The sequence below is a fragment of the Arachis duranensis genome, chromosome 7, assembly GCF_000817695.3.
Source record: "Arachis duranensis cultivar V14167 chromosome 7, aradu.V14167.gnm2.J7QH, whole genome shotgun sequence".
Lineage (NCBI taxonomy): Eukaryota > Viridiplantae > Streptophyta > Magnoliopsida > Fabales > Fabaceae > Arachis > Arachis duranensis.
This window is the reverse complement of record NC_029778.3, coordinates 1688580-1712400: the sequence shown is the minus strand read 5'-3', so window position 1 is coordinate 1712400 and position 23821 is coordinate 1688580. Positions and strand designations below refer to the sequence as shown.

The window sequence follows — 23821 nt, the reverse complement described above, 5'->3', positions numbered from 1 at the left end:
CATTAATACATTCAATAATAATGCGATACATAAACGTCTTTATAAAAAAACGTTTTAAGCGTCAAATATGAAATACATAATATGAAAATTCATTCATGATCTAAGCATAACGTCATCAATCATGAGAAATAATTGTAGATTATGTGTTAAAAAAATAAAAAGAGAGAGAGGGTTTGAATTATCAATTATGTACACACAAAATCATTGCATTTATCCAACCCGCAACCTAAAAAAAGAAAAAAAGAAAAAGAAAAAAATAAGATCGAAAGAAAAAAAAGCATAGTAGGTTCAAGGTTGCATCTTTCACAAATCACAATCACACCAACGCTATCAACTTTGAACGGCACCTGCGGCAACCCCGAACAGCCAAAACATCCCTCATTTTAATAATTGAACCAAGCTTCAATCAATTCACATGCAACAATAATTATTGATAATAATTTTCAGCTCAAACTTCAAACTCAATAATAATAATCATAAAACAAAAATTATTGAATTACAACACTAACATGCAACTCAAGCATAAAAATTAAAAATAATAACAATAATAGTACAAGGTAATAAAGCTATCAAATTGTAAGTAGAAGTTGTTAATAACTAATAAATAATAATAATACACATGATAGAAGTGAATAAAGTAGTAAGAGCAGTTGAGTTTTGTATCTTATTATTAATATTATCTAATGTTGTTGTTGGTGGGTTTGGTTTATTCTAAGTTGTTCTAACCTTAGGCTAATCGAACTTGTTGTGAGCAGAATCCAAAGGTGGATCTTGGGGGCCAGCAACGTAATCAAGGAGGGAGTTGTCAAGGGAAGAATCCGTAGCCGGTAAAGGAGAGGTCTTGGCGAAAAAGAAGACTAAGGCAAGAACAAGAGCTGTGGAGAGAAGAAGTGGCCAGAAATATGCCAAGAGATTCATGAATCTTGGTGCCACCGTTATGAGGCTCAAGATTGTTGCTGACAAAATAAGTGTTGCAAGGATATGGTATCTCAACTTCACCAACTTTTCTGGGATCTCCATGAATCTTGATCTGAGGTTTGGTGAGTGAATGAGTGTGTGAATGAGAGGAAAAGAGTCTCTCTCAGGTTGAGATTGGTGTTTTCTGTGCAGAGATTCTCTCAGACAAAAAAGGTCTTTGTTTTTGGGAAGGATGAGAGAGAGAGAGTGTTTTTTTTTTTTTTTAATTTTAACTCTGGCACCGTCACTATAGTCTATAGGGGGATTTACTTTCAAGTTTCAATTATTTTTTATCTTCAATTTCATATTTCATGTTAATATGAAAATTTAATTAATTCTGACTAATATATTTAAGTTGATGAATGCAATGGTGTCTTTGACATTATACTTAATTTATCAAAAAAGGCAAATACATAATATTTAATAAATTTTAAATATTTTATTTTTTACTTTAAATATTTTATTTTTTATCTTTAAAAGTAAATTAGACAATTTAAACACCATAATAAAAAATACCATAAAATTCACCATTTAAGTTTTAAAGTAAGTGTTATTATATGTTAAAAATGTTCACTTATGCTTTCAGTTCAGCTTGTTTGTATGATTATTCTCACTTAGCTAACTAAATTAACAGCGATGAAAATAATCCTATGAATTAAAAGTGGGCCAGTATTAAGAATTGGGCTCAGCCCAATAGTACGCTAGCCCACCTTCTTTAAATCCCACCCCAAAAAAAAAAAGCTACACGCCATTTAGCAGCAACATATTAATTGGTAACTACTAATTTGATTTAATTAAAACTACAATTAAAAAAGTACAATAACTTTCACAATGTTAAGATTAAGATTACGTTAAAAAAGAAAAAGAACTTACGGTTAATAATTTTAAAATTTCCGAGATGAAGGATGATTAGTAAACAATTATTATGAGTTTATGACATGATTAACCTACATCTCTGAACTCTAGAAGAGTCAAAAAAGCGAGAGAAGAGAGAAGACGCGAGTGGCATCTGAAAAAAAATGGGGCGGGTTGGAGCCACAAGCGCCGTTGGCTTCGGTGGCGCCATTTTGGTGTGCGTAGCTTTTGCCTACTTCATCTCCGACCGTCGTTGGAAGAAGAAGAAGAAACCGATTACGAAGAAAACCAGAGGAGGAGTGGTTGATGCCATTGGCAACACTCCTTTGATTCGAATCAACAGCCTCTCCGATGCTACTAACTGCCAAGTAATCACAATCATAATCAAATTCATTCTTTCTTCTCTCTCTGCTTTCAATTCACATCACATACTTGCTTTTCTCTCTTCAGATTCTTGCCAAGTGCGAGTTCCTTAACCCTGGTGGCAGCGTCAAAGATCGCGTTGCTCTTCAAATTATCCAAGAGGTATAAATCTTACTGTTTTTTAGGGTTTTCATTTCTCATATTCATATTAAGTCTGAATGAATAAAATTTTTAGATAAATTCATAGTTTGTGACAAATTAGGTGTGAGATCAAAGTCTTCCACTACATATTAAACTCTCGATGATTGATTATGCAGGCCTTGGAATCTGGCCAGCTAAGTCCAGGTGGAATAATCACTGAAGGGAGTGCTGGTAGCACTGCCATTAGCATCGCAACGGTTGCTCCTGCATTTGGATGCCAATGCCACGTTGTTATACCCGATGATGCTGCCATTGAGAAGGTAGGTACTTATGTTATTCTAGTTAAGCATGCTAATTATGCACTATTAGGACTAATTAGCTTGTAACATTTTGTGTATCATTATAGAGCTGCTAGATTAATCTTGACAAAGTGTAGTTTCTGTCTATCAAGTTAATTTAAATTAACCATGTTTCTTCTTAGCCTCCCCACTATTACTGAAGCAATTTGTTTACTCTATTGGAATCAAATTTCAGTCTCAAATAATTGAAGCCCTTGGGGCAACTGTTGAAAGAGTAAGACCAGTGTCAATTACTCACAAAGATCATTTTGTCAATATTGCAAGGAGAAGGGCATCTGAAGCAAATGAGTTCGCATCAAAGCTCAGAAATTCACAATTGAATGGCAAGGACACAGACCAGATAAACGGTCACAAATCCAATGGTTATGATCACGATTCACTCTTCCCTACTGATTGTAAAGGTGGGTTTTTTGCGGATTAGTTTGAGAATTTGGCGAACTTTAGAGCTCATTATGAGGGTATAGGGCCTGAGATTTGGGAACAAACCAATGGAAATTTGGATGCATTTGTTGCAGCAGCAGGCACTGGTGGCACTGTGGCTGGTATTAGCAGTTTTCTTCAGGTTCATACCCCGTTCCTCCACCTTCACCTTTGCAACAATGTGATTCTGATTATGGAACCTGCTTGACATTCTAGTTTTATGCACAACAGGAAAAGAATCCAGGGATCAAGTGCTTCCTTATAGATCCTCCTGGTTCCGGTTTGTATAACAAGGTAACAAGGGGAGTTATGTATACAAAAGAGGAGGCAGAAGGACGAAGACTTAAGAATCCATTTGACACCATAACAGAAGGAATCGGAATTAACAGGATAACAAGGAATTTTGCAAAGGCAAAGCTTGATGGCGCATTTCGAGGCACAGATCTTGAGGCTGTTGAAATGGCTAGGTTGTAGTTTGTATCTTACATATCACTTATTCATCTTATATATTTTCCTTACTCAGAGATGGTATTTTGTTTCTTTCTTCTTCTTTATGTTCATGCCAACCAGAAGACATGATGAAAGAATTGAATCATGGACATGAATATTCTACTGAATGTCGGCTTTTTAATGTATTAGGTTCCTCTTGAAGAATGATGGGCTCTTCTTAGGAAGCTCTTCAGCAATGAATTGTGTAGGAGCAGTTAGAGTAGCGCAGGCATTGGGCCCTGGTCACACAATTGTGACAATCCTCTGTGACAGTGGAATGCGACACCTGAGCAAGTTCCACAACGACGAATACTTGTCTCAGCTTGGATTGATGCCAAAAGCAACTGGATTGGAGTTCTTGGGCATCAAATGAGAAGAGTCGAGAGATCTCTTGTTTTGAAGTTTAAATGCACTAGCAGCTATACTATCGGCACCCCAGTTTCTAGTGATCTTTCGGTTTCAGCTGAGTGGCTAGTTAGATGTTTGAAGAAGGTTGAGTGCAAGATCAGAGTATATTTCATCTCTCAGAGGATTTTGACATGGACAAGGACGGGTAGTTACATTCCACAATCATATTGAGGGCGTTATATTTGATTGATATATCATTTAGAATGTTGTACGATTCATTCTTTGTTAGACTAATTTATTTAGTTAAATTAGTTTAGTGAAATGCACGTTGACCGATTCTTGGTTGACAAAATACAAATTCACTTTGGGCAGAATTTCTTGGTAAGAGAAGTGTTGCTACTTTTAATTATTTTTCACTTTTATTCTTCGCAAATTATTAACAATTGTTTCAAACTTGCACACAGTATGATCCAATTGATACATTTATTATCTGAGTACATAAAATCCAAAACTGTGTGTCCCAATAGATAATGCATTAAACTATAACATAAGACCAGAAGTTCTACTTCAACAATGGCCGGAGAAACTATCATCTTTAGTTGTTTCATTACCTCCTCTCAAATTGAGATTCATGGCAATGTGGATCTAACCATTCCTTTGGGGACCCCTTTGCCATGTTAGCATTCACTTTCCCACCACCAACAAGCTCCCTTAGGTTATCCACTTTGTTTTCCCTACCAGTCCCACTAGTTCTCTTATCAGCTTCTTTCAGCTTTTGCTTGAGCTTCTGTTTTCGGTTTGGTGGATTTGTCTCTTGTTGTTTTGATTGTGAAGGAGGGGCTCCGTGTGGTCCGAGATATATGTTCTCTTCTTTCTTAACCTACACAAACAAATACAATTACTTAGCTTAAAACATTCTACCCAAGTAGTTCCATCCAAAGCAAAAAGCTTATGAAATTTTCACAATAAGAAATGACACTTTGAGCTGACCTTTGCGGCAGAATTTGAGGATTCTATGCTTGGAACATGCGGTTTACTTTGATCCGAGTCAATTCCCAAACTTGGAATCACAAACCCATCAGTGTCTACGAGTCAAAAATCACTCATTGAATATCAGAAGCAGAAAATCTGTGTGTTTGGATGCATGTAACTTTAAGGGCAGAGAACTCAACCAATCAAATAAGTATATAGAGTGCAAAAAATGGGAACCAACGTCAAATCAATCACTCTAACAATTCAGTTAAAAATTTAAAATAAACAGTTGAATCAAAGGAGAATAGCAACTCATGCCTGAGCTATGAGCATTCAACACGAGACTCACACAAAAAGGAGGAGATGAGATCCAACAACAATTACCTATCTAATTAGCAAAATTTGCATCCCGATTCAAATGATATCCACCCCCAAATGCATAAATCAAAACAATATTCAATATTCAATATCAGCATCATAAAAATCAATCCTTGATCCAACCCAACCCAAGAGAGAAACACGGTATAGAAGGAAAAAAAACATGGAAACATCATTATTTCTTCTACCTTCATAGTTCTAAGATAATACATAAAAATAGGAATAAAAAAAAGGAACTTCGAAGGAAAAAATAGCATACCCCACTCATCTTCTTCTTGTTCAATGGGAGAAATTGTGGGCATTTGAGAAGGGTCCATTGGAAACTGACGACCATGGATTTGATGGCAAAGTGGGCGATGAAGCCCCAAATGAAGAAAGCGCAGATGAGATCTCAAGAGAGAATCAAATCGAAACTATAATCTATTATGCTATCGATGAATCAAGAGATAAGATGCTTTGGGGAAGGGAACAAATAAACCCTAACTCAAGTCTAGGGTTTCGGTCCCTGAATTGCCCCTGCTGTTTTGAGCGGAAATTGTTTGAAGGTTGCACCATTAGTTCTCCACATATCAAGGGTAGTTTTGTTATTAAATCTATCAAAATATAATTTATCATAAATTGTAATTCTAATTCCTTCTCTAGAACATTTATTTTTAATAGCTAAATAAAAATAATATTTTTTTTTAAAACGATAACATGCTAATTTATCTGATTTTTTATTAATACTTAGATACTGATTTATTTCAATCCATTTTCATTTATATATATTTTTTTATTTAACCTAGCCTATAATTTAAATATATTTTTAAGATAGTATAAAAGTAAAATAATTTTATTGATATAGTAAACACATAACTAAACTTTAGAATAAAATACTTATATTGACATTATATCAAATTTAAGTTTATATATTTTTATAAAGAGAAAATTTTTTGTCATATAAGAAGTTATTATTTTTGTCATAATCTATGGAATAACTTGGAAGTTTTACCTTCTATTATGCAAATTTTTGCTTAAGTAAATTGCCTCTAACAAAAAAAATCACGAGAGTCTTTGATTTTTAAATATTAAAGATATTAATTTTTACTGATAAAAATAATTATTTAAAAAATAAACACTTTAATTCTTTTATCATTTTATTATTTTTAAGAAACATTATAGACCAAATCTTCGCTTTTATAAAGATATTAAGACCAAAATTATTTTTTATTTTGTTTAAAACTATCAATACATGTAATCTTCTGTAATCTTCTAAAATATTAAGGATTAATCTATAAATTTTAATTTTTTTAGAACTAACATGTGAAGTGAGATGTTGTTACCTAATCTGAACTTCAAAGTCTAAACGAGGTCGTTTTGCAAGGAATAAGGAGAAACAAAGCAGAGAATCTCTAATTCTCTTTGCAGATAGATTCTAAATTCACCTCCGCCGCTACTCCTACTACCGCGGCTTAGCCTCAACCCACCGGAGCTTTGTTCTGCCTCCGCAAGCTCTTCTGTTGCTTCCCGTGGCCTGTTAGGGTTCGTTTTTCTAACTTTTTATTTGTGACTTTTTTTTTTAATTAGTTACTTAGTTTCTAGGGTTTAGTTCATGTGAAACTTGTTCGTGTAATAATTTTTATTAAATTGAACTCCATTAAGTTCAAATCCCCGATTAGAATCCAAAATCTGACACGCAAAAGAATCATTAAGAGATTGTTTGTTTTGATCCGTCAAATAGACTGGAATAATTTGTTGTTTGCAATTGCATGGTAAGAAGACAACACAAGATCAACAATTGCATTTTGAGATTGAATTCTTTTGATAAATAACTTCTGGGAGGTCTATTGTTTTATTCTTCAAGAAGTGCATTTTACTCTTTTCTTTCTGGGAAGATTTGTTGCATTCATTCTACTGAAATAGCGTGAATATAGGCATATACTAAGATTGGTAATTACAATTTACAGACCAATAGGGTTTGTTGATGTCCCAAAAGTGAAGTCAGTTGAGTTGAATATCTGTTATGGCCGATAACGATGAGGATTCAGCAATGCCAAGGGATGCAAAGATTGTGAAGTCTTTGTTAAAATCAATGGGCGTTGAAGACTACGAACCTTGTGTTATACACAAATTTCTTGAGCTCTGGTATCGCTATGTCGTCGACATCTTAACCGATGCACAAGTCTACTCAGAGCATGCCTCCAAGTCTGCAATTGACTGTGATGATGTTAAGCTTGCTATTCAATCCAAGGTTAACTTCACCTTCTCCCAACCACCACCCCGAGAGGTATTTCAATTCAATTCTTTCCATTTTTTTCAATTTCTATTCTTCATACCTGGTTGTAGTTGAGATTGACATTGACATTTGTTTATTGGTATTGTTTAGGGTCAGCTTGTAGAACTTAATCTTGCATTTATTTTAGATTCATGGGGACTGTCAATTGAATTTAGAAAATTAGGAAGCTAGTGCTTCGATCTGTTTTCAGATGTAGTGGATCAAACATTGGTTAACTTGAAAGTAAGGTGAGTTCTAATCAAGATTTTAGGTGAAATCGAAAAAGTAAATTAAGTACGTAAAACATGAAATGGTAACAAGATTTAAATCGTAAAATCGTTAGACTTAGTACAATTTTGTAAAATCAATTAACTCATTTAAAATTGTAATATTGAAAGATTTTAAGAGTTGAATCGAGATTCTAGTAACTATGCTTGAAAGGATCCTTGTCAGTTGTGTTGAGTAACAAGTAATGCTAGAAAATTAGTAAGATATGTTATTTGTAATGTGACGGCAGGTGCTTCTGGAGTTGGCGCAAAACCGCAACAAGATACCATTGCCAAAGTCTATAGCAGGGCCTGGTCTTCCACTTCCACCTGATCAGGACACATTAATCAGTCCCAACTACCAGCTTGCGCTTCCGAACAACAAAAGGCCTGCGGAGCCCATGGAAGAAACAGAGGATGAAGAACCTGCTAATCCCAACCCTTCTCAGGAAGAGAAGACAGATATGATGATGCAACAGAATCCTCATCAGAGAGTGTCTTTTCCCCTCCCCAAACGCCAAAGGATCGATTCCCCATCCACCACTTAAATGTAACAGAAATGTATTGACTTGTAGAGTGAGTCCACTGGGTTTTCAGCTTGGAACAAAATCATCAAGAAACTGCTCATTTTATAGTGTGATCAGTGTTCATCTCAGCTGTATGATTGTATCTGTTGTCTTTGGATCCTTACAACTGAACTGAAAATGCATTCAATCAGTTCATTAGTCTGTATTTGCAATTTATTAAATCCTTGTTCCACCAGGCCACTAATTAATACTCCAAATTCATCAGAGTAATTAGGAGACTAGTTATTTATTCATATTTTGTGGCATTTGTTAAGTTTCATTTCTGTTTGAAGAGTTATATATATAACTTTTCTATGCAAATTTCCTATATTAATACTCTAAATCATTGCCACTTGTGTTAGTTAATAATAATAATAATAACAACAACAACACAAATCTCTTAATATCATAATTCATTTGACAAATCAAATCACGGGAAAGCATTATTTTCAACTATGCAGTGACTTTTTGTAAAATTAGCATCATTTCGTCATAGGCACGAGCAATGATTAGGAGTGAGATTATATATTAGAGCCAAGAATTATGCATAATTAATTTCAAAAAGGGACGGAAAGCTGACAACGACATTCACAATTCTTGTACATGTGAAAATGCTTTTCTTACTTTCCTGATATATATAAAAAAAAAAAAAAGCTAAAAAAATTTTTTTTATTTGATTACTCACTCATGATGTCAGCATAATCACCTAGCACTTTATCTTTTGTTTTAGTTTCTAATTCGACAATTTAATAATTAATCTGTCAGAGATCTAAGTTTATTTAAAAATTTATTACTCATCAATAAATTACTACATATACAAGACAAAATACAAATACGTATACGTAACACTTTCTTATTACAATGGATTAGGATAGTTTATTTTCATTCACAATGGGCCTCCACACCATCAAAACATGCATCACATGCTGTCATGCTGAGGATAGAAATGGAACTCTAAATAGTTACTCCTTCATGGCTTTTCCCTCAAGACCCAAGACAATAGAAAATGGGTCAGTTTGCATTGCATTGCTCATTTCATTTATTATATATAATATAAAATTTGCAGGGTGTAAATTTCTTTGTTGACCAACACACATAAAAAATTATACATTGCTGCAGAAATCTATTATTCTGGATTTGTACGTTTCTTTTTATGCTTGTTGTGAAAGTCTTGTCTTGAAAAGAAATCATGCAATGCAATTCCATATGTATATATTCATCTGAAAAATATTTGTAAGATCTTAAAACACACCTTATATCTATACATATATATATGTTGCATAATTGTGAATAATTTTAGAAAATACACTAAATATATTTTAAAGCCATGCAAGATTGTATTAATTCGAGAGTTTGGTTTGTTTGACTCTGAATATAATATAGGGAGAATCAAGAAAGACCTTATTCTTAGGTATAGATTACCAATTTTGAGGTTTCTGTGCTACTTATATTGCCATGTGAAGGATACTCAGATATGAATGGCACATGCACTCGATAATTCCAATGCTTTTATGTTCCAAACATCGATGAAAAACAAACATCATAGCCATCTCCAAGATATATAATCATCTCAGTTTCACATTAACCAATTACTAAATATATATAACCAAAACAGTTTGGTTTTAATTGTCAGAAAAATATTGAACAAACAGTTGCTCAGAAGTAGGAAAAAGGAGAGTTAAAAAACTCACCAAATCTCAACTACTTGTTTGAAGCTATAATAATGAAGAAAAAGGGTATGATCCTTTGGATCTTATTCACATTTGTTGTGGATAAAATTAAACCTTTTTCTCCTTAGCTTTCCCTTTTCTTTTTAACATTTTTAGCAACAGTTCTACAAAATGGTATCAACTTTTTTCATAAAAAGGCTCTTTTTTTGGCACCCCAAATTCCTTTTTCCCATGCTAATAAAAACCATGTATTTTACCACAGATAAAGACTACAGCTTGAACAAAAAAAAAAAATTCAGGTACTTTTTAACTTTCTCTGTATGTTTTTTCTTTTTTCATTTTTCTTCCTCCATAGATCTTCATCTCTTGTTTTCCATAGTTTCTACATACATAAGTAAATTTCAGTGAGTGAATATGGAGAAAGTATCAATTCAACAAATCTTTTGCAAGCTGTGTTATTTGCTACCTTTTGTTCTTGTTCTTGTTCTTGTTCTCTTTTCACTCTTATACTTCTTTTCAGTTTTTGAATCCTTTCCTCTTTCTCTTTTTACAACACTGGTTGCTCTTTTCACCACTTTGTTTCTTGTCACATTGACAAGGACAAAATGGTCCATAGATGAAAAGAATCTAATCCAAGATGTTACTAAAGAAAGTGAAATCAATGCTGATGAGAAGTATGAAGAACAACATGATGATCAAGATTCAGAAAGTCAAAGTACAAGTAGTTTTGAGAATGATCAAGAAAGAAGTGAAAATTATGGCATGATTTCTAATAGTGATGTTGAAGAGGAGGAGGAAGAGGAAGATAGCTTGATTGAAATCAAACTTCCAAACAGGTACTTGGTTGAGGAACCTAACCAAAAATTTGAGTCTAATTTGACAGAGTTGTTCTTGCCAGAATACATGTTCAAGCAGAAGGGTCTAATGGATCTATTAGAAGAAATCAATGAGATAAATGAGGATGAAAATTTAATTGAAATTGATATTTCAATGGGATCTACCAAATGTCAAGATTTTAGAGTAAAGAAGGAATTGGCATATTATGGAGCAGATCAATGTGTTCTTAGTGATTGATAGAGATATTTCAATCTTATGCTGCCATTATTTCAGGTCTTGTTGTGTAGCAAATTTTCCACTTTACTAATTTTTGCACCTAAATTAGAAAATTGGAGTCCTTTTTTTTAATCTTTTTGCAGCTAATTATGTAAAAAATTTGAGCCCACAAAACATAGTATGATGATATTTTGTTTATAGTCATGATTCTAATCCGAAAAAGAAGAACATTATTGAGTGGGTGCATGAAGATTGTGTTATTTTTTTCTTTATCTATCTTTTTTTTTCTTCCCACGATATTCTGTCTAATTTGGTAAACTAATAATTAATTCGTTGCAAAATCGAGCTCTATCTAAAAGTCTATGATAAATTCTCAACATACAAGCGTTTTTTTATACAAGTCTTTACAAGTGCACATTCTTCTTCTTCTTGCGCACGTTCTTCTTCCTCTTTCTCTTCTTCTTCTTCTTTTCTTTCGTTTCTAGCATTCTCTTTCTCCTTCTTCAACCATTACTGCACGTTTTTGCTGCACCTTCTTCTTCTTCTTATTGCACGTTCTTCTTCCTCTTCCTCTTCTTCTTCTTTTCTTTCGTTTCTTGCCTTCTATGTCTCCTTCTTCAACCGTTACTGCACGTTTTCACTGCACATTCTTCTTCTTCTTGCTGCACGTTCTTCTTCTTCTTCTTTTCTTTCGTTTCTTGCCTTCTCTTTCTCCTTCTTCATTTACGTGCTTTTCTCTCTGTTTTCTTTCTTTGTTATTCTCGATTTCCATTATTTTTTAACATCAAGCTCTGAAATCGTTTTTAAAGAAGAAGAAGAAGCAGCAGAAGATGAGGAGGAGAAAGAGAAAGAGTTATGAATTATGCATAAGGTGTACTTCAACGAATTTTGGGTGTATTTCTTAAATCCTTTAGGTGTATTTCTGTAATCCTTTGGGTGTATTTCTATAATCGTTTGGGTGTATTTCTGTAATCGTTTGAGTGTATTTCTGTAATCATTTGGGTGTATTTCTAAAGTTCCATTATCTTCAAATTTGGCAAAAAACTCATTTTCATGGAGAAAGAAGAAGAAGAGTTGTTTATAATGCATGGTGAGTAGCGCGTTTTGGAAACAAGAAGTGGTTGAATAACGTCCATTTATTTACTCTTGAATGTGGGAGTGTAATGCGTGTTTTTTGTTGAGCTTGTGCCAACTTGTAAGCCAAAAAGACTTGTATGTGTAGCAGGCCTCAAAGTCTATTTCTATCCAATGAGTCATTACTTACACAAAGCGAGATTCAAATCTCTTGACACTTACTTAGACAAATGAGCGTGCTAACCACTCATCGATCGTGCTTTATCTTTTTTATTTTTATGCAGTTTGCAATATGCAATGCTAGTGTGCTACAATTGAATAAGGTTCAATTTTTATATTTCACAGGTATGTAAAGAAATGAACCTAATAATTTTGATTATGCCAATAATATTCTTCAGCTTTCTTTCTGCAAATATTGGAGCACCAACAATCAAAGGCGGATGAGTAATTTTCATACTATATACTTAAAAAAATGGTCCAAAGGAATCAAACAATATTATTTGCTTACTGAAAAATTTGATGTTTATTTATAAACAAATTCTACTACAACTAGATTAACTTGTGAAAAAAGAAAGATTAATTTATGAACACTACTCACCTCGTACTCACGTACTTTCTTTATTCTTGAATTTGGAAAGTGTTTAATTAAGTGAACACAAACTTTTGTTGTGAGAAATAATACTTGGGTTTAGTTAATATGTAGTTTAAGAATACATTTCAAAATTATTATTAATAAAAGCTTTTAAATTTTTTATTTTAATAGATGCATAATAGACTGAAAAATAAAAACTTATATTTTTTAAATAAATAAAAACTATTCATTACCTTAATATATGTTCAAAAATATATATTAGTTAATCTTTTCTCTTTTTTTCCATCCTCACCATTTATCATTTTCCTTATTTTTACGGTTATAGTTTCGCTTTCTTTCTTCACCTATCACATCACTTACCACTGTCATTCTCCAGTCGTCCACACCTTCACCTCGTATCCAGATAGTAGTGTGGAACGTTACAAAGCTCGCCTCGTTGCAAAGGGATTCACATAGGTTTTTGAAGTTGATTACAAAGATATCTTTAGTCCAGTTGTTAAATTGAGAACATTACGAGTGATTTTGGCTCTTGCTACTGTGAAAGACTGGCACTTGAAACAAATTGATGTTAACACTACGTTTTTGTATGGTGACTTAGATGAAGAAGTATACATGAAGGTACCAGAAGGACTTCATGCAAAGCCAGGGCAAGTATGCAAACTTGAGAAGTCACTATATGGATTGAAACAAGCTAGTAGGCAATGAAATTCAAAACTCAAATCTATTCTTGTGGAGCTGGGTTTCAAGCAGTGCCAACCAGATTATAGTTTGTTCACAAAATCAACTCCAAAAGGATTTTCATCAGTCTTAGTTTACGTTAATGATTTGGTTTTGGCAGGTGATGATCTTAATGAGATTGAGAATGTGAAGAAGATACTTGATGATAGATTTCGGATTAAAAATATTGGAAACCTCAAATATTTTCTCGGCTTAGAAGTGGCTAGGTCACAGAAAGGAATTGCTTTGTATCAATAAAAATATGTGCTGGATTTGTTTAAAGAAACAGGTTTTGAGGGATGCAAGCCTGCCCCCAACACCAATGGATTATGGTGCAAAGCTTAGTAAGAGTGATGGGGAGCTGTTGTCTAATTCTACCGAAGAATCATTGGAAAGTTGCTCTATCTTTCGAACACTAGGCCGGATATAAGTTTCACTATAGGGAAGTTGAGTCAATTTTTAGATTGTCCTACCACATAGCATTTGCGAGTTGCTCATCGAATATTGAGGTATGTGAAAGGATCCCCAGCTGCTGGCCTTAGCTTTTCTTCTCAACCAAATCAGACTTGAATCTCAGGCTTCTCATACTCGGATTAGGCAAGGTGTCCTGACTCCAGGAGGTCAATCTCACCCTATTGCTTTTACCTTGGATCATCTCTTGCTAGTTGGAAGAGTAAGAAGCAACTTACAGTCGCTGCTTCCTCCTCCGAAGCAAAATATAGGGCGCTGGCGCTTGCAACTTGGGAGGTCCAATGGTTGAGTTATGTTCTTCAGGAACTTGGCGCACCACTTTAGAAGGCAACGAACATTTACTGTGATAGCAAGTCTGCTGTGTATATAGCCACTAATCCAATCTTCCATGAGCGGACAAAGCATATCGAAGCGGATTGCCACATTGTCCGCAACAAACTACAAGAAGGCGTGATTAATCTGCTACCTATCTCTACACATGAGCAGGTTGCAGACATTTTGACTAAGCCACTATCACCAGGTCCTTTCCATTACATCCATAGTAAGCTTGGACAGCTGAACATCTTCGTGGTCAGCACTCCAAACTTAAGAGAGGGTGTTACTTAACAAGAGAGTCTACTAATAGTTAGTTAAAAAAAACTGATTTGAGTAGTTAGATATTTATGCTAATTAGTAGTTAGCCAGCTGTGTATAAATATAAGAAGATCAGTTATGTAAAAGTGTGATTCATCATTTAATACAAGTTCGCATTTCCACTCCTTCTTCTCTCTAATTTTCTTATCCCCTGCATTCTTTCTCCGTTCTCATGCGCAGCCTTCAACAGCCGCCGCCCTTCCCTTTCCTTCACCCGTGTGCCACCTTTCCCTGGTTGTGGTTTCTTTTTTTTTTTTGTTTACATAAAACTTATCAATTTTCTTTCTTAGTTAATTAGTTTTAGATTTTATGTATTTTTTCGATTTGTAAGTGTCGCTCAGCTATTTCCTTAAATTTATGATGCACGGACACGACACGACACGGAAGACATGCCACATGCGAATTTTAAAATTTTATAAGACATGGGACACGCATACATATAAAACATAAAGTATTTTTTGGATGAATTGTAATCATATTTTGATATTTTATTGATATTAAAATATAAATTAATTTCTTAAATTATTTTTAATATCTTATTTTAATTATATCAATTATTTAAAATATTTGTTTATTTTAATAAATAATAATATATACTATATCTAAATTAATTTTACGAATATATATTAAGAATAAGATTGAACACACTACATGTGATAATATTTAAGTGTGTCAAAGCGTATCTAATGAAAAAAATTTTATTTTTTATTTTTTATTAAGACATAGACAGACACACATATCGAATAAATATCAGTAGTCTAAAATGTATCCGACATGTGGACACGTCAACAAAGTGTGCATGCTTCATTTTGAACGAAAGTTTTTTGTCCTGAATTTTGGTTTCGATGATGGTCATGGGTCAGTCCGGGCTACGTTATCAAAGTATTGGGCTAAGGTTCTATCTGTTTAATGTCCAACAGTTATGACTTACGAGTAACTCCAAGACCCAAAAAAAAAATATACACTAACATTAACTTGTCTCATCTGTCTTGAGTGACAAAAAAAAAAGTTTGTCTCATTCCTTGTCAATTTGTATTTGTGTCAGGAAAATTTGAATTCTATCTTATACATATAATAATTTATTGGCTAGTAAAAAATTTTTAAATAGAGCTTAGATCGCGATGAATTAATCCTTGGAATACTGTGGAAAAAATTAATAAATAAAAGGTCATTATCAACTATACAATCTATTATAGCTTCACACACAAAGTATTAAATTTCTACGTACAATCTATTCCATGAAATCACGAGGTTGTAATATAATAAATTTGAACCGTTTTTACAGTTTATTTCACATTAGGGTTGCACAGAGGAGTTGCTTTCTTATAATGTGAACTCATTCTCCTGATCTTGAAAATTAAATTTCAAGATTATTATTATTGCTTAAAACTTCTATATCAACCTTTTTATTGGGTTCTAAGCACTGTTTTCTGACCTAATCTATACGCTAGCATTACTTCAAATAAATACAATAATGCAAGTGGAGCAATTCAAAAAGTTTATAGCCATGCTTTCTTCACTTATATTAGTGGCGCACCAAAACCATGCACCTACATTTATTATATAGCCCCCCTCAAATTAATTACAAGATTTAGATATCTTAATCTAAAATAATAATGTGTTATTTTGCATTGAGGAGGTGACTGGTGGAATATATAGTATAGTTTATAATTACATTTATCAAGTGTTGAAATTAAAAAAGACTCCATATTGTAAGGTTCGTTATTTAGAATACATAAAATAAGACCCATCATTATATAAAGTTTTCGTCAAAACTTGCATTACTATTGGTCATAGTCTCATAGAATAGGGTAAGTTCTGTTTCCTTTGACTTTTATATTCATAACACAAGATGATTGATATATTGAAGAATAACTTTTTGTTTAATGAAAAATGATTTACATTTGAGTCTAATTAGGAAATTAATTATTTATTATTTAGCTTATATCAACTAATTGTATTTAATTTTTTTTATTCTTATATATTAATTATTCTTTTTTTCGCTCTTTTCCTTTTTCGTTCTAATATCAGTAGTTGGTTATAATTATCACTGTCAGATATTCTAAATCTTTAACTATAAATTCTAAATCTTGAATTTTAAATTATAAACTATAAATTAAATCTTAACTCTTAAGTATTAATCCATATATTCTAAATTATGTATTTTAAATCTTATACTCTAAATTTTAAACTCTAAAAAGAAATAAGAATTAAAAAAATAATTTTGCAATAAAAAATAACTATATTAACTAACTAAAAATCAGTTCTTTATATTTATTGAGAAAAATATTAAGAGGTCAATATTTCCTATTAATATTAGTCAATATTTTAATTTTATACTATTAAAATTTAAAATTAAATAATATTTAGAATTTAAAATTTAATATTTAATGTTTAAAATTGATGAAAGATTAGCTAAAAAATGATAAATTTATCTAGTAATGTAGCTTTCTCATTTATTATTTACATTTAGACTTCTTTATATATGAACAAGTGTTATAGGTCAACACATTGAGTACCAAGAGGTGAAAATTATATATCATGTTTATTTATTTACTCTTCGAATCCTTCATGAAATACACCATATGTTCTCAAAAGCATAAGTTAACTTTTAACCCAAGCTTTCTTTACTCTCGTCTTAACTTGTTTTTATGATATAATAGGAAATCTTTTGAGGAGAAAATTAAACTATTAAAATTGGGAGACACTTATATAAAGACGTTGAAAACGTCTTTTTTTAAAGATATTTTTTAATAATTAAAATTTAACACATATAATTGATTAAATTGTATTATTTTTATTAAAATTAGATCATACAAATTAATTTGACCCAAAAGTTGGTGAATCAAATCTTGAATTAGTCTAAATTAATATTATTATTTTTTTATAAAAAATAACTACAATACTCTTATTATATATAGAAAATGATTAAAATTCTCTTATTATATATACAAACGTTTTCAGTATTTTTATAATACGATTTAATCGATTATATATGTTAAATTTTAACTACTAAAAAATATCTTAAAAAAATATTTTAAACATCTTTATTTGAGTGACTCCCGTAAAAATTACCTCGCCATGCATGATTATTCTATCTTATATACAGATTATTCTATCATACGAGTTAAAATATTATTATTAGAAGCAAATGTTAAACTGAATTTGATATCACTATATATATAATTAGAAATGCTTTGGCCATTACTATGATAATTTGCGGAAAAAACAAAGGAATACCGTCACAAGAAAAGAAAGAAACAAGGAAATGACATCACATCAAGAGATTAGAAATTAAAACAATGATGCATGGGTCGGTGACCCACTTAGCTAGTAGTTTGCATTGTACATCCCTAATAATGTTTTTAATAGTGGAGAGACCTACATGCAATGTCATTGTTTTTGTGACCACATTTTATAACTAATGCTACCTCTTTGCAATGCCTCAAAGCCCTATATGTTCGTCTTCAAATGCTTCATTATTGTGCATGGGTCCATATATAAACAGAATAACAGAATATGAAGCTTTTTCATGATTTTTATGATAGATTTATATTTTTTAAGAAAATAAAATTTAATTTAATTTTAATACACCACGAGTGTAAAACTATTTTAGATGTATATCTAATCACATAACGCTATATTAACTAAAATAATTACCTTTTATATTAATTGCGTAGATAGTCATCAAAAGAATGGTTGTAATAACTGCACGATTATTGTGTAAAACGTTTTATACTATCAATGTATTAAAATTAAACTCGATAAAATATAAGTAATTTTTTAAAAAAAATTTAATAAAACACTATACTTATAAATTCTTAAAAAATATAATGTTGAATACTATTTATTTTTTTTAATTAGGATCTATAATTCTATTTTATAATTTTTTAGGTAATTACTTAATTTTTTTCCCCTCGAAAAACCTCGCTATAAATTTTGTCGTAAAATTTTCTTAAATAATACTTACTTAATACTTTATTTTATTTAAAACCTATAAATCTATATATTACAAAATTTCTACAGAAACCTATTTATCTTATTACTCTAAATATAAATATGCTTTTTGACAATGATTATTAATTTCAGAAAGAAAATGAGGAAAAAGAAAATCATTGTATCACTCAAATACAAAAAGATCATCAGTATTGAGCACTCCCATTTTAGATTTTATTAATACCACTAGCTTGTAGATATTTTGAGATATTTTGGAAATAAAAGCGTATGGTCCGTTCACGTCAAACTGATCCATTATATTTATATATACAATCTAAGGTCTTTTCTTCTTTTATTGAGTGTGTAATGATGTATGATATTGATTGATTTTTTCCTTTTCTTTATGGCTTAGATTTTTCTTTTGAATGTAAAGGCTTGTATTCATTGCCATCCTTTCTCTTTTTCATATAGTATTTTAGGAAGCGATTCCTTTTATGTTTAGTTTTATTTATTATATTTTTTTAAAAAATAAAAGTTAGTTTCTTTAAAATATTTGACAATACATTGTTGTAAAATTTAAGAAGTTGATTGGTTTGATTATTTTTATTTTTACCTTAAATCATAAACTATTAATACTAAATCTTCCACAAAAACAAGAATTTTAGAATAAAAAAATTGATTAATATTCGTTAACTAAAAATTAATTTTTTTTATACTTTTTTCTTAAAAAAAAGCTAAAATTGACAAATTTTGTGGGTAAAAAAATACCTGTCAGTTTAAACACTAAAGAAAATAAACACAAGCTAAGAATTAAGGTTGAACTAATAATTTAATCAAATATTTTGGATTTAATATTTTAAACACTAAATATAAAACTGTGTTACAATTTTATTGCTTAAACAATCTTACTATAGAATAACAGTAATGTTAGAGAATCAGCATATTTTATAATTTATAATTATTAATTGACTATTATTAAAATTTTTAATAGCATAAAATTACATTTAATAATATAATATTACACATTTTTTTAATAATTAAATATTTGCTAAATTTTAATAAAGGTATTTTTTTTTGAGATTTTTTTATAGAATAATACAGTCCTTAAATTTCGGAAGAAAAAAAAAAAGACCCTAAAACAGTACCATATAGTGTACGTAAGTGTTAAGTTTCTTTAACTAGAAGAATATGTGCACAAGGATCAGATTAGATATCATCATTTGTGAGTAGCAGCCTACAAAATATTCTAAAGAATAATTTTATTCTCATCGAAAACAACTTTAGCCACGCAATTCATATTTTTGAAGTGAAAGTAGAGATACATATATATCTTGTTTACACAAATGTACAATCATGAAGAAGAAATTAAATTTACTTGACAAGGAAATTAAGGATATAATCACGATCTCTCTGATCCATTTCATTATTCCACGTCCTTGGTGATCTTTATTTATGCCCTACAATGAATAATTCACACATGCACTTTTGCCAACTTTCTCAGCATGCATATATCTATGGATTAATATTTGATTTGATTGCTAGACACAAAACGTTAAAAGACACACTCCTTATAAGTAGTCCTAACTCATGTATCACCGACACATCTAATCATAATCAAAATGCCCTCTCAAATTTTTCAGATATTTTATTTTAATAATTAAATAAATAATAAATATATTAAAATTTTAGAATTTTAATTTATCATATGTCTTTAATTAAAGCTCCAAAATGAAAACCCAGGCTTACAAAAGAAGTTATAATGGTTAATAGTTAATACTTGTTTTGGGGCATACATGGTTTAGTTTTGTCCACGCAATTATATGCATTAAGTTGGCTGCATTTGAATATATAATATTCATCGTAAGATCTTATGCTTTGAGATAACGAGATTAGGCTAAATCTGTTTGTAAATTAGAGTTGTCTTATTGCGAGATGTCACAGCAATATGCTGAACTCCACGCTGTAATTTATGATTCTTCTAGAAAAATACCCTAGACTAAAAATAGACGAATTATATAATGTGAAAATTTAGGTAAAATCGACTTCACGTAAAGTTAATATATGAGAGTCGTTAGATAAAAAGTTAATAAAATTAGTCAAATCATCTAATTGATCTTAAGTATCAACTTCACGTGAAGTCGACTGCACATGAATTTCTATAGAGGAAAAAAAATAAGGGTTGATCGAAGTAATCATTATTTTATTGAAGGAAGCTACTAAGAATAAAAGGGTTTCCACCTAAGATATTTATTTTTGTATGAGATATGATGAAAAGAAAAGTTAATTGGTCATTGACCAAGTATGAACCATTAAAAATGAGCAGAGAAAGATTAATTCATGCATGTACCTCCCAGCACTCTCTACCTATCAGAAAAGAATCAAATCAAAGAAAACAACTATTGGTCTCTTAGCTTAAATAGAATTGAATTAGGAGATAATGGTTTTTTTTTTGTAATATCAATTAACTTTTAAGATTTTATATTTTAATCCTAAATATTCAAAAAATTTAAATTAAGAGAAATCTTATGACAAAAAATTAATTAATATTAATTAAAAGTTAATTTTCTATATCTGTTCAAATAAATAATATTGAATTTAAAGAAAAAGGAGAGGGTGATTAGAGAGTCCAAGTCAGACCAAGTGGCAGATACCATATGAACGGTGAAGATCACTCAGTCCCTCACCCAATCCAACGGATAAAAATCCGTCCGCGTAAGCTTACACTTATCGACTAACAACGGTTCAGAACGCTCCACGTGTCCACCAGATAAACCCCCTTATTAACCAACCAACTCAACGAACCCCTTCCTTCACTCCCCACTCCCCAACTCCCAACTCCCTCACTCTCTCTATCTCTTTCTCCTCCTTCTCCGCCGCCCCCGGCCGCCGCCACCACCACCAACTGACTCACCAAGTCACCATCCTCCACCTCACCTTCACTGAGCCGCAATTCGTCAAAACCTCTCCTTCACTCTCAAGTCAACGCACATTCAAAAATTCGAGAAAATTCGGTCATTGAATAATCCAATCACTGAGCTTCAGCTTCAGATTCCTAGGGTTCTTCTTTCGAATCCAATCCAGCAAATCAGAGCGATTCAACGATTCGAAACCGAGTTGAGAAGTAGTGAGTTAGGTTAATGGCGGACTCGGACAACGAGTCAGGAGGCGCGCAGAACGCCGGGAACAATAACAGCGAGCTGTCGCCGCGGGAACAGGACCGGTTCCTACCGATCGCGAACGTGAGCAGGATCATGAAGAAGGCGCTTCCGGCGAACGCGAAGATCTCGAAGGACGCGAAGGAGACGGTGCAGGAGTGTGTTTCGGAGTTCATCAGCTTCATCACCGGCGAGGCCTCCGACAAGTGCCAGCGCGAGAAGCGGAAGACGATCAACGGCGACGATTTGCTTTGGGCGATGACGACGCTAGGGTTCGAGGAGTACGTGGAGCCGCTCAAGATTTATCTTCAGAGGTTCAGGGAAATGGAAGGTGAGAAGAGCGTTGCGGCGCGTGACAAGGACGCGGTTGGGGTCAACGCCGCATACGATTACGGAGGAGGTGGTAGTGGTGGCGCAATGGGGATGATGATGAACCAGGGACACGTGTACGGCTCTGGTGCGTTTCATCAAGTGGCTGTGAGTGGTGGAGGTAGTGGTGGTCCTGTTATGGGTAAGAGTGGTGGGCCCAATTATCCGGGTGCTGGATCTAATGCAGGTAGACCCAGATAGATGTCGTGGTCTTCTTATTTTGTGACGTGTTTGGACATGCCTTTTTAATTTTTATAATTTTTAATATTCCATTTTTAATCCGCAAGAACTTTTTTAAACTAATGTATTGTATAGGGTAGGTAATTTGGGAATGGGGGACTTCGTATTAAAAACTCTTAAATTGAGTCGAATTCTATATTACACCAAAAATAAAATAATAAAAATATTTTAATCAGTATGAATTGTAAGAGAGTGACACTCGTGAAGCCAAACATGGCTTGATGTTGTAAGTTGTAAGTTCTTTCTTGTCCATTAACATCAATTAGTTACTAGTTATAATAATAATAATTTAATCAGTTGTTGTTACTGTTTTATATTGGTATTAGATGAATGAAGACTCAGGTTTGAAAATCTTTTTCGTTTATTTTTTTTGGTGGGACTGCGGTTTGAAAAGTTGAGTTTGTGTCCATTGCGAATGAATCGAAGACGACAAATCAAAGGCTTATGCCTGTAGTTTTTAAATCAAAATTTTATAAATAATAGTACTAAGAAAAAAAATAACAAAAATCATTTTTTCAACTAATTTTTGTGATAAAATGAGAGTAGTAAAATGAGAACATAAAAGTCAAACTGTGATTGGTTGAAGTAGTTTTTCAGCTATAAAACTCGACTTTGGAATATATAAAAGGAAAAATAAAAGGGAGAATATTTGGAAGGTTAAAAAAAGGTTCATGCAACTAACGATGACTAACTTTATTATTCCTTCATTCACATGCTAGTATGCTACAATATACGTAAGAGAAATTATAACCTTTTTTCTTTTGGATAAGAGAGAAATTAAAAGCATATCAATTGAAATTTGAATAACATACTGAAAGTGACATGCAAACATAAATAGCTAGATATGCCTCTGCATTCGCATTGGTTGGTTTCTGTGGGATCCAGATCTAGATGGCTTCGGCGGAGTTTGTACATTTTAATATATGAGACCTGTGTGAATCTAACATATTCGGGTCTTAGCTACACAAATTTGACAGCATGAGTATTTATTTAGCTCTGTACTATGTCGTTGCCAATAAACACTTAGATTTGCGGGTATGTGTTCCTAACTGCAATTTCGAAGGATGAACATGTAACAGTTATATTGAGTTTGAGAAACAATAATATTAGTTTGATAATGATAACTATACAGTAACATTTGGTGGAGAGACAAAGACAGAACTGAGACTGAGAGACTGAGACTAAGAGATAGAGATTGAAATAAGTCTCAGTATCTTATTTGGTACAGAGTGGGAAACAAAAATTGAAACAAGAATTAAGCTCTAATTTAATTTGCACAAAGGGTAAAATCATAATTAATTAATTGAAATGAGAGTATTTTAGGTATAAAATGTTATTAAAATTTCGGTCACAATTTTTTAAAATTTTAGTCTCCTGTGTCCCTACTTTTTGGAAGTACTGAAATACTAAAATTTTAAAGACAAAGACAGAAAATTTAATACCAGTCTCTAAACCAACAAACATGATACTGAGTGTCATTCAAGTCTCTGTCTCAGTACCTCAAAACAAACGCTACCTATAAGTCTTTGAGTTTGAAAGTCCA

At 32.1% G+C, this 23821-nt stretch overlaps 5 protein-coding genes across 6 annotated transcripts; 4 read left to right on the top strand and 1 right to left on the bottom strand.

Moving 5' to 3' along the window:
• Positions 1–1876: 1876 nt before the first annotated feature.
• On the top strand, positions 1877–4322 carry LOC107496111 (cysteine synthase 2). The gene is given in 6 exon segments (XM_021127037.2): positions 1877–2180; positions 2263–2337; positions 2493–2636; positions 2851–3237; positions 3327–3562; positions 3735–4322. Coding segments are annotated over 6 exon segments (1269 nt in total). The 5' UTR covers positions 1877–1976; the 3' UTR covers positions 3958–4322.
• An 86-nt stretch (positions 4323–4408) lies between these two features.
• Positions 4409–5850, bottom strand: LOC107496117 (uncharacterized). Its single transcript, XM_016117316.3, has 3 exons — positions 5542–5850; positions 4923–5017; positions 4409–4812 (listed from the first exon to the last, which is right to left on the bottom strand). The coding sequence occupies exons 1-3, from the start codon at positions 5597–5599 to the stop codon at positions 4540–4542; spliced, it is 426 nt and encodes a 141-aa protein (XP_015972802.1). The 5' UTR covers positions 5600–5850; the 3' UTR covers positions 4409–4539.
• Positions 5851–6591: 741 nt separating this feature from the next.
• Positions 6592–8599, top strand: LOC107496116 (transcription initiation factor TFIID subunit 9). 2 transcript variants are annotated; one of them, XM_021127036.2, is made up of 3 exons: positions 6592–6803; positions 7196–7548; positions 8054–8599. In XM_021127036.2, exons 2-3 carry the CDS (start codon positions 7285–7287, stop codon positions 8348–8350), a joined length of 561 nt encoding a protein of 186 aa, XP_020982695.1. In that variant the 5' UTR covers positions 6592–6803; positions 7196–7284; the 3' UTR covers positions 8351–8599. The 2 variants fall into 2 exon arrangements, with proteins under 2 accessions (XP_020982695.1, XP_015972801.1); XM_016117315.3 differs by having other exon boundaries at positions 6593–6803; positions 7229–7548.
• A 1386-nt stretch (positions 8600–9985) lies between these two features.
• LOC107496113 (uncharacterized) lies at positions 9986–11337 on the top strand. Its single transcript, XM_052252256.1, has one exon. The coding sequence runs from the start codon at positions 10453–10455 to the stop codon at positions 11110–11112; it is 660 nt and encodes a 219-aa protein (XP_052108216.1). The 5' UTR covers positions 9986–10452; the 3' UTR covers positions 11113–11337.
• A 9992-nt stretch (positions 11338–21329) lies between these two features.
• Positions 21330–22592, top strand: LOC107496115 (nuclear transcription factor Y subunit B-3). The gene has a single exon (XM_016117314.3). The coding sequence runs from the start codon at positions 21652–21654 to the stop codon at positions 22237–22239; it is 588 nt and encodes a 195-aa protein (XP_015972800.1). The 5' UTR covers positions 21330–21651; the 3' UTR covers positions 22240–22592.
• Positions 22593–23821: the final 1229 nt, after the last annotated feature.